At 39.8% G+C, this 11,574-nt stretch overlaps 1 protein-coding gene across 1 annotated transcript; it reads left to right on the top strand.

Moving 5' to 3' along the window:
* The first annotated feature begins 3,531 nt into the window (after nt 1-3,531).
* LRRC30 (leucine rich repeat containing 30) lies at nt 3,532-5,440 on the top strand. Its single transcript, XM_040351996.1, has one exon. The coding sequence runs from the start codon at nt 3,851-3,853 to the stop codon at nt 4,730-4,732; it is 882 nt and encodes a 293-aa protein (XP_040207930.1). The 5' UTR covers nt 3,532-3,850; the 3' UTR covers nt 4,733-5,440.
* The last annotated feature ends 6,134 nt before the right edge of the window (nt 5,441-11,574 follow it).

Genomic DNA, 11,574 nt, shown 5'->3' with positions numbered 1-11,574 from the left:
TCAGTTGCTGCCTGGGATCTACTGTTGAGGGAGAATTCTATTGTAGCTGGCTGCTGGATGGCCTATCAAAACTGTCTGCGGGGAGATCTATTGTTGCTAGGGATCTATTGCTGTTGGCTGCAGGGGATCTATTTTACTGCTTTTCTTAACAAATTAAAGGTGCAGTACTGGGGGGTGGGTAGGGGGTGAGACCAAGGAACGGTGTTCAGAGTTAGGTAGTGGTGAAGAGGGGGTAACTCCAAAAGGGAGAGTTCCTGCAACTATTCTCTGAGAAAAAAAGCCCTGCATACAGCACTTCTGTCTGCAAAAGGGACTGCTCTTGTCTTCATCCTTTTTGCAATATTGTGTTTATGTAAATAAGTTGCATTTTAAATTTCAGCAAAGTGCCTGTCCATTCCTAAAATGTAAACTCATGTTTAAATGAATTCAAGCAGGTTCTTTAAGAATCACTGTTTCTCCCACTGAGATACTGATTAAGCACTCCATCAGCTCATGGACCATGGCACGTACCTCTCAAATGTCTCATTTGAAAAGGACAGTCCCTTTTTTAGAACCAAATCCCTCTCTCCTGGTTTCCTCCTCAGTTGTCCTTCTTTTGGACAGATGTGTAGACGTTTGCAAGAATTGCCGTATCTAAAGTTGAACTCCAGGAATTATCTGTATTGTATACTTACATTGGTCCAGCCTCATATCTGAGGAAAGGCTGTGGAAGCTGACATTTATTATGGAAGTTGTCACCACTACAGTAATAGCCTCAATCTTCAGGGTCTTGTGCTGAGCAGCTGCCCCACTACACATTGACCAAAGGAGGGTCACTTGCTTGGCACTGCTGCTATTCACAGAGTGCCTTGTATTTCTTTAACCCCTTACCGACCAGCCGTTGCAGTTGTACTGCGACAGGTTGGCTCCCCTGGGCAACACGACGTTACCTTACGTCGGTTCGCCTTTTGACCACTAGGCGCGAGTGCCTCGTGACAGAGCGAGAACCGGGATCTGTGTGTGTACTAAGTATGAACACTGATCTCTCTCTCTCCTAGTCAGTCCCATCCCCCCCACAGTAAGAACACACCTAGGGAACACAGTTAACCCCTTGATCCCCCCCCTAGTGTTAGCCCCTTCCCTGCCAATGACATTTACACAGTAATAAGTGCATTTTTATAGCACTAATCGCTGTATAAAGACCAATGGTCCCAAACGTGTCATAAGTGTCCGAAGTGTCTGCCATAATGTCGTAGTACCGATAAAAATCGCTACCATTACTAGTAAAAAAAAATTTGCCATAAATCTATTCCCTATTTTGTAGACAATATAACTTTTGCACAAACCAATCAATATATGCTTATTGTTTTTATTACCAAAAATATGTATAAGAATACATATAGGCCTAAACTGAGGAAAAAAATTGCTTTTTAAAAAAAAAAAAATATAGGGATTTTTTTTATTGGAAAGCTTCACCTACCTTGTACCCTGAAATGATCTCAGGTGGTGCCCTTTCCTGTAGCGCTGGAATCAGTGGTAACAATGATCCATAATAAACCTAATGGGTGACACGGAATGAACATTTCTTGATGCATCCACCACCAAAGACTTCTGTGCATCCGTGGGGAGATCTTGAGTTCAGTCATGTGATGCCTCCTCCACTGTACCAGAATTTGCACCATAATTCCTATTTGAAACATTCTGAGATGCCAGCGAGCCCAAGGTAGCATAGGACAAAATAGAAATGGGAATATTGAAATCTCTGTGAGAGGTAATAAAAATCTGTGTACACCTACACATTATTTAACATGCTCATACTTAAAGTGATACTGAAAATGTACTGTTTATCCCTTCTGTTTATGTATATGGATGATGGCACTGTACTTATTTTAATAAAAAAAAATCCAAGTACCTTTTTTCATAATCAATATACAGCTGTCATGTGACCCAGCCCATCTGCAGGGAAACGTTTGCTGGAGGAGCTTTTAGTCTTCTGCTGCTGGTCACATGTTCAAAAAAAGGGAAAAGAAATTCATCAAATTAATGTTTTAAATCCTCATACTCAGACCTTCATTATTTTTGTGCAAAAACATGGTGTGGGCTATCTGGGGGAGGTTCTGCAATCACTTCCTCTTTCATGCCCCTCCAGCCTGTGTCTATTGTTTGTATTGTTCTTAGAATTACAGGGAGGTGATGTCTCCATCAATCAAAATGTAATATCCCACCCTTAAAATGTTTATCTTTTTAGTGGGCATGGAGGAGGAGGGATCCCTCAATTTCAATGGTGATCCCAGTGTAGGTAGATCAAAAAATGAAAAAAGGGAAAAGGGGAGGAGCACTCACATTTGCCACATCCGTAAGTTTAGAAGACAAAAAAAGGGGCGATTACTCAAAAAGATGGCACTTGATGGTCAGATTTTAGAGGCAAGACGGGAATATGTAAAATATAAATTTTATTACAAAATAAGAAATTTTTACAAAAGACAATAGTAAAACCATCTAAGATATATAGTATAAATGGACAATATCCTCTGTATATCGAGCTAAATGAGGGAGGGAGTGGGCTGCCAGTTATCCCTGTGTATATACCCACATGTGTGACTCTATAGTCACGTGGACTATAAAGATAAGAAAAACAAGGAAATTAACAGTTTAGAAGGGAACTCAAACAAAACCATGCTCATTAGATGTGGCAACAACTGGTCTACACAATCTCAAGCTGCAGCAGGGACACAAAGAGGGAGGGACAGTAAACATCAGGATCAGCTATTTTTTTGCAGAACACAGAAAATTAATCCCATAGAGAGTATGAACAACAAGTAATTCAGCATGTACTGTAGTTTTAATGTGGCTTTAATGACACGTTAACAGGCTTCACTGCATTAATTGATTTTTTTTTGTAGTGTTAAAGAAAAGAGTTAATTTCTGATCTAGAGGCTACCTAAATATTCCATTTAAATTTAGTATATCTAATCAGAAAACTCTTCTCACTACATGGTTGCAGGTAAACCCAAAGGAGAGTGCATAATCGGGCTGCATAGGATGTGGATGAGTTATTTTACTTTCATATTGATTGTGATCACCTTTGCATTATTCTATTGGGTGGACAATGTAAACTTAGAAATCAAAGGGACTCATGGAATAGTTTTGACATCTGCGTAAATATAGGGATTATCCGGAAACCATTGTTGGTTTAGTCATTGGAATGCCAATTGGCATGTCTGACCTTTAATGTGACTTTACATTGAGATACAGAAGCTTAAATATAAAGCTGCTCCTAAAAAACTTTAGTTATTTAATCATTCATTATTAATCACTCAATTAATGGTATAACTGTTGGTCTAATTTTGTAGGTTGGACTATCACTTTCTGCTTTATTCTGTCCAAACTACACTTGCTGTGCATCATCACATTCTCTATACACAGTAAATAATATTAACTTATTTATATCTACCTGTAACTACTAGTGTAAAGTAGGTCAAGAAACCTGAACTGATTATGTTTCACTGGGCTTACTGGTGATTCGAGATAAATGAAGACACCATGAGACATTCCTATAGAGCTACAGGAAGTGACAGTGGCAGCTGGCTTGGCGTGTCGTTGTACTTGTGTGTTCAGCAGTTTCATGAACAAGTGTGTTGGCACTTTCAGAAAACAAGCTCTGCTCACTCAGCCTGGGAAACAAAATGAATAGAAGACAAAAACTCTTCAGTTCCATAATTTTGTCCATCCTTTATGCAAGCAAATCCTCTTCAGTTAACCACTTTTCTGTTTCAATGATTCATCATCACTACAGACATCACTGTAGACACCAAATAAAGCTGGACCTAACAAACGTTTAACCCTCCACAGATCTTATTTTTGGTCAACCATGGGAATTTCGTTCTCAAGCCAGATTTCCAAGACCAAGAAAACTGGTGGTCATAAATTGCAAAAAGAGCAGGCGTTGCCTAGTCCAATTTCCGATTCTGATCCAAAAGCAAAAAAAGAGCCTGTAAACTTTAACTTTGTTTTAAAGAATGCTGCTGAGGTCCCCAGCTTCATTTGGCATATGACTAAACTTGAAAAACTCAATCTGTCACACAACAGGTTGCCTAAACTTCCTCCTGCAGTGGCCAAAATGGAACACATAGCAGTGCTCAATTTAAGTGGTAACAGAATTGTTCATCTTCCCAAGGAAATCGGACTCTTGAGGAACCTCAAAGTTCTTTTTGTCAACATGAATTATCTGTGTGAGATGCCAGAGGAACTGAGTTTATGTAGAAATTTGGAGGTACTCAGCCTATCACATAATTTCATATCAGAACTTCCTGCAACATACAGAGACCTATTCAAGTTAAGAAAGCTAAATCTGAGCAATAACTGGATAGTGAACATTCCTTCGTGTGTCTTCCAGATTAGGACTCTGGATTTTCTGCACCTGGGAGCAAACAAAATTGAAAACATTGCAGAGAGTATTAGATGTCTAGAGAGCTTAAAGATTCTGATTATTGACAATAACAAGATTAGTGCGTTGCCTCGATCTATTTGTTTATTGACCTCTTTGGAACTCCTAAATTTGGATTATAACAACATACAAACACTTCCGAATGATCTGTTTTTATTAGAAAGACTAAGTCGAATTGCATGGAACCCAGTCGATAAGGGTCTTCATATACAAAACAATCCTTTAGTTAAGCCCTTATCAAAAGTTGTAGATGGGGGAATAGATATGCTATTCAGTTATCTTAAAGACTTAAAAAAATTAACCTGAATATTAATTTTATAGGATATAAAGAACTGTAACTCCTCCTAACTGGCATACAAATATAGAAATGTACTAATTACTTTTCAAGGTTTCCATTTAGAATTGTTGAGCAAAAGTACCAGATAGACAGGCTTTGTTATTGTATAGTTATTGTATAGTTGTATAGTTCTCAAAAATGTTATCAAATATATTTACTGTAAAATTCAGATTACAGAATCTGCTATATTTACACATAAATAATGTTGAGAATAAGCATTATACATTTAAAAAGCCTTTGAAATCCCACTTTGATACCTTATTGCAGGAATGTACAGTATATTTCAATTTAGGATGAAAATGTATGCTGTTAAGTAGAAAGGGTGATTTTTAAATAGTAAAAATGTATTTGTCTAATAGCTGCTGTTATAGCTGTAGTGCAGGTTGTAAAATGTATGCTTTTTCTAATATAGTTTTAATTTACTTATTTTGTAGTGAAATAATATCATCATATACAATATGCCATGCGAACAGGGTTCTCTTGCTGTATGTACTGTAGTGCCACCTACTGGAAAAATTTAAAATTGCCTTATTGATTATGAAAGAAACTAGTGCTGCAAAAAAATATAGGCTGCTGCTATTGCTGTTCTCCCTATATAAAAAGCTTTTTGTCTTGTTATCCAGCAGATCTAATTAAAGCGGATCTCCCACGCAAAAACTTTTTTTTTTTAAGGGCTATTTAAATGGTTAATGCCAGTTATTGTTTTAACTCACGTTTTTTGTTTTCCGCGGCCACTCCGCTGCCATTCTGTGTGAAATATGCACTTATATTCCCCGTTCTGTTGATTTGCCATTTTAACTGTGGGCATAAGCCCACAAGAAGGCACTTCCTTGTTCAGGTGGATGCTGATGTCCCAGCATCCACCGCTCGATCTTGCGCATGCGCACGAGCAACGGGGAGGAGACGCGGGAGCGTCTGTGTTGCCATGACAACGGCAAGGCTAGGAATTAAAAGTTACCGCCCCTTTGTGACACAGCCTCCTCAAACACAGCCTCATTACAATAGCGCAATATTTGATATCACGGCTGCGCAGTGAAGACAGGGAGCTATGGAGAGAAGCTCCCAGAGTTCACTGCATCGAACGGGAAGTGATGCAATGCCTGTAAAATTCCGGCAACGATACAGACCGGAAGCCTCAGCAATGTACAGGTACTGTACATATTTAGAAAACCAAAACATCAGTTTTTAGCATTTTAGATAGCGCAAGTGTAATTGAAGTACTGTTGTAATTAGGGTGGAGCTCCGCTTTAAGTTCTATTTCAGTCACAGTTTGTAGATTTGATCTTTGCTAACTTTAAATTTGCTCTCAGCCAGTGATCCACAAAGCACTGAAACAAACACACACAGAAGTCAGCAATGACAGCTTACTTATTTCTCACAATGGAGGTTTCTTTTATACAGAGAAGTATTTAGGCTGCCACTGCTGACCTTTCTAGCTAAAAATCACTACCTTTCAACATTTTCTAATCTACATGTATGTTTTAGGCCAGTAACTCAGAAAATATTCAAGTCAGAGACAGCTAATTATCTAACATTTTAAAAAAATATATATTTTTCAAACCTAGAAACTGAATGGAGCTACACTGATCAACCCTATAGACCAGTGGTTCTCAATCTATCTAGTGCCGTGACCCCTTGATAAAATTTCCCAAGTCGTGGGGACCCCTAACGGTAAAATTATTTTCTTATCGTGGGTTGTTGGCACCCAAGGTAAGACAAGTAATTTGCGCCCCTAACCCACGGACATTTAGCGCTCACTGAGTCCCTTCCACTCGCACAATATTAAAACCCCTTATAGTACATTTTAGATGTACCACTCTTTCTCTTTGTTCTCCTTTCTTTCCCTTTTATCTCTCTCTATCCTAATTTCTTGTTTGTTATCCCCATCCCTCTCTAGACGTCTTTCTTGTTCTTTCTCTTATTCTTTATCTCCCTTTTTATTTGTTCCTCCCCCTCTTTTCCTCTCCCTTCCATGTATTCTCTATTTTTATTCCTTCTCTTACTCCCTGGTGGGGAGTATGGGATCAGTGGCAGTGCTGGCAGGGAGTTGGGATCAGTGGCAGTGCTGGCAGGGAGTTGGGATCAGTGGCAGTGCTGGCAGGGAGTTGGGATCAGTGGCAGTGCTGGCGGGGAGTTGGGATCAGTGGCAGTGCTGGCGGGGAGTTGGGATCAGCCAACTTAGGTGCTCTTGATCAAGGTCATCTGCTGATCTGAGAACTGTAGTGGGGACTTTTAAAGGCAACTATAATCACAGGTAGTTTTACTCACTGTGTCTCCGACTTTGTGATTTCTCGCAGCAGTGACACCTATGCTGAAATCAGCAGATAGTGTCTCCTCCAGCCCCTCCCACTTCACATTCCTCAGCAGTCAGCTGACCTCTAGTCCCTGCCCCCCAGCTATGCCATGAACTAAATGGGCAGCTGTGAAGAGGCTGAGTGGGCGGCTGCAGGCTTCAGGAACAGCCCAGGCTTTGGTGACCCCTGGCAAATCCTCATTTGACCCCCAAGGGGGTCCCGACCCCCAGGTTGAGAACCACTGCTATAGACCCAGGTGTGAAGGTGGCTGTGAAGTCCAGGAGGAAGCCACTCTTCATGGGATTTTCATCTACCTTGATACCTTATCAAATCCTCTCTTCCCAAAGTGCTCAGACCCAACAGTAAACATGCACCCAGCAACAACCTTCTTCCTCTTAGATTTTTTTTTATAGTGTGTTATTTGAAGCTATCAGGGCCAACAGCTCTTTCACGTGTTTATCCCATGCATTATCAAGGCCCCTTAGTGCGTACATTATTTAAGCACCTTAACATGTGATGTGCATTACCATGGTGCCTTATTGAATGCCGTAAGGCAGTGGTCATCAACCCTGTCCTCATGGCCCACTAACAGGCCAGGTTTTATGTATTACCTTGGGGAGATGCAGACTAGAATACTGCAATCACTGAGCATCAAATGATATCACCTGTGATGTATTTCAGTTATTTCAGGCAAACCTGGCCTGTTAGTGGGCCCTGAGAACAGGGTTGGTGACCACTGTCGTAAGGCACTTTACTGTGTGCATTACGAAAAGTGCCTTACCACGTGCATTACCAAGGCGCCTTATTGTGTGCGTTATTAATGCAACTTACTCTGTGCTTTACCAAGGTGACTTTCCACCTGCCTAAGGGCCCTTTCACATTGAGGAGATTTCAAGTACTTTTGCGTTAAATAAAAAAAAAAAAAAAAGGTTAAAAATGCTTCCCTTTAAAATCAATGAGCATTTTCACACTGGGGCGGTGCGCTTCATTTGCCGTGGAAAAAACCCTGCTTGCAGCATCTTTGGAGCATGTTTGGGGAGCTAAAAATAAATGCACCAAAAACGCTCCTCCCCATTAAAATTAAAGGGAACTGCCTCAAAAGTGCTTAAACGCCCCACTACGCATTTTTGGGGCCATTTTTGAGTCACATGCCACATTGATACATGCACATTGACACGTAGTTTTGAAACAAACCAGTGTGAAAAGGCCCTTACAGTATTAGCAAGTCAACTTATTTGCAAGTTTCAAGGTCCCTTCATTATTAAGGTACCTTACCCTGTGCTTTAATAAGGTACCTTAGCGCATGCATTGTCAAAGTCTCTTACTGCATTATCAAGGAGATTTACAAAGTGCATTATCAAAGTGTCTTACTGTGTATATTACCAAGGCACTTTATTGTGTGCTTTTACTAAGGTGTCTAAACTGTGTGCATTACTATTACCAAGGTGCCTTACCACATGCATTATCAAGGCCTCTTACTGCGTGCAGTATCAAGGCGATTTAGCAAGTGCATTATCAAGGCCTCCTACTGTGTGCATTACCAAGGCGATTTACTATGTGTATTATCAATGTGCTTTACTTCTTGCATTAGTGCACCAAACAACCAGGCAACTTACTTTTTTTTAGAAAATGGCCAGTGGGTTGAAACCAGGGCCGAACCGCCCTATAGGCTCACTATACAAGCCACTTTTATTTCCCCCCGCAAAGCTGCGGAGGGCCCCCCAAATTACTAGAGGCCCCCGCCTGGTGAGAAGTCATTTTCAGCCCCTCACCCTGCTTCTCAACTTGCAACTTGCTGGCTGCATGGGAGAAGAGATAAGAAGTCAGCACCCCCCGCTTCTCAGTTTAATGTAAGATGTCATTTCCGACAGCAGAACACCCCCTCCCCCCGCTTCTCAACTTTAATGTGACATGTAATTTTGCTTAGGGCCCCAGGGAGGTCAGGATCGGCACTGGTGAAAACCGAATACGTCCGTGAACGCCACTCCATCTCCTCGCACATACAGATGAGGTAAATACTGTGAGGTAAATACTGTGAGGTAAATACTGTGCCATACTGAGGTGTCATATCACGTGCATTATCACGGTGTCTTTATGCTTGCATCATTAAGGTGCCTTTCCACATGCGTTATAGATGTGCCGTATCATGTTCATTATCAAGGTGCCTTGCCACGTACAATATCAAGGTTCACTGACACATTCATCATCAAGTCGCCTTGCAATATACACTGTACTGTACATTATCACATTGCCTTAGCTTGTGCATTATTATGCAAAAAATAGAAAGTATGCAGATCCAAATCTCTGGGTTTACTGCCTGCATGCAAGTACAATGTCGGTGACCTAGAAACAGCCAGACACCTAGCATTTTCAAAAGTTCATATTCCTCCTAGGCTAGCCCAGGTTTGTCCTTGTACAGTATGTCTGCATCAAAATAAAGTTTGAATTGCCTCTCGTATAACAAATTGCAACATGTCTACCACAACGTATATTTTGTCCGTCAACCAATAGTAGACTCAATTTATATAGAAACCTATTTCTATATAAATATTTCGTATTGCAAAACGCTCTTAAACCGCATTACTCGAAATTCGAGGTTCCACTGTATTTTATTTCACATTTCCTGGTCCTTTAGGTTGTGTGTACTAAAACATGTATCTTTAATCCACTGACATGGAGAAGAGCTACTCATTTCTCTGTAGACACCAATACAACACACTGGACACATTCTAAAATTGTTTAGTTTATAACTGCAATCTTTTTAAATTATGTTTTTACAGCTTCTTCAAGATATAAGCTTTCATTTACTCAGTTTTATGGTACTAATTTTCTTTTATTATGACCTTTAAGGAATATTTATACTTACACTCAGATAAAAGCTAAAGCTGTCTGAGAATCCATATTTTCTATTGCCAGCTGCTAAGGTTATATTTAATTGAGTGTATGACATTGTACATGGAGAAAAAGACATTTATGCATATCGAATTTTAATTCTTTTTCAGCTTATCATTTTCTTTTTGATATTCTAAAGTGGCTCAGTAATGGCACCAAAATGTTGATGCAGAAATGGTAACTTTTTTACTACAGTGTTCAGAAAGAGGTTAAAAGGCTCTTTAATTCTGTATTCTGCAGGAAAATGTTTTCTCTGAACCCTAAAACATCAGTTTGTTCCCTCCACTCCCAATCAAGTTACTTTAAAACCCCACACTGTATATTAATTATTTTGAATTGTTTATTTATAGATTTTCAAATCAGACAAAGTAATTACATAATCCAGACATTTGAATGATTAAAAGTGCGAGAAATAAACAGTCACATTTTCAACAGGAAACAGACAAGTCTGGTTGTATACAAGTTAGTTATACCATAAAATAGAAAATAAGTGGTAGGTTCAACATGAACAACTTATCATGGCTCTGCTGAGCAGAAGCATATATCAACAATCTATTACCCGTATAGAGAAAAAAGGGAAGAGAAAATAAATAAAATAAAATGAAAAGGGGGCATCATCCTATACAGAACTGTAGGGGATATGGGCAATGGGTAGGCAGCTATGGTGGAGTGAAATGAGGCTCTGTGTTAAAATCAGAGGAGTCCCATCTCTCCCAGATAGCTTCGAATTTGGGTAAAGAATCATCTATGGGTGAGAGTGAGGGAGCTATTATGTGAATCACCTAACGTGAATACACAGAAGTACTGATATGAGAGATACACGTGCTAGAGTGAATCTAACCATCAGGGTCTAAATGCTAAAGTTAAACACTCCACTATGAAGTTGATACAACAATTGATTGCCCTGCCATCTTGATTGGTAAAAATAACTTCATATAAAGAAAGTCCACAAAAGAGATCCGTGATAAACATAAAAAAAAATAGAAAAAGGAACAAAATAGTGATTCTTAAATAAAACAGTTCATAAGGAAAATCCAAATAAAGATTCTTCTATTTGTGATCATGCAAATGGTGTCCAGGTGATAGAGCAGCCTTCACTATAACAGCTGTAAGACGTTCCATCCTTCTAATATCAGCAATTGTCGATAATAATTGTTGCAAAAGTGGGAGGGGAGGTAGCTCTCCAACGTTGAGGTATGACACGGCTGCCAGTAAAAGAAAGCCATCAATTTGCCAAGATTTTGGAGATTTTCGGGAGAGGTAAGCCTAGTAACATATGTAAAGGCTGAAAGGGTACGTTTATCTCTAGGATCTTCTCCAGGAGATCATGGACAATCCCAAAAGATGTGGAGGTGGGTACCCACAGAGGAGCCACATCTCCAGCATTGGCTATGCGTGGTCAAATTATGTGTTGCTAAAAATTCGGGGGTTCTGTACCAGAACATAAGTAATTTATATGTAGTTTCTTTCTGGGCTACACATCTAGAGACCCTAGAGGAAGCGTCCCAAATTCGTCTCCAATCTGCCAATGAGATGGGCTTACACAATATGTGGGACCATCTCCTCATGTATGAATGGGTATTTTCAGAGAGGGGAGAAGCTGAATGTAAAATGTTTTAGATAGT

This window comes from Rana temporaria, chromosome 5, assembly GCF_905171775.1.
Source record: "Rana temporaria chromosome 5, aRanTem1.1, whole genome shotgun sequence".
In the NCBI taxonomy this organism is placed as follows: Eukaryota; Metazoa; Chordata; class Amphibia; order Anura; family Ranidae; genus Rana; species Rana temporaria.
The sequence above is the reverse complement of the archived record's forward strand: the minus strand, read 5'-3'. Positions and strand labels throughout refer to the sequence as shown.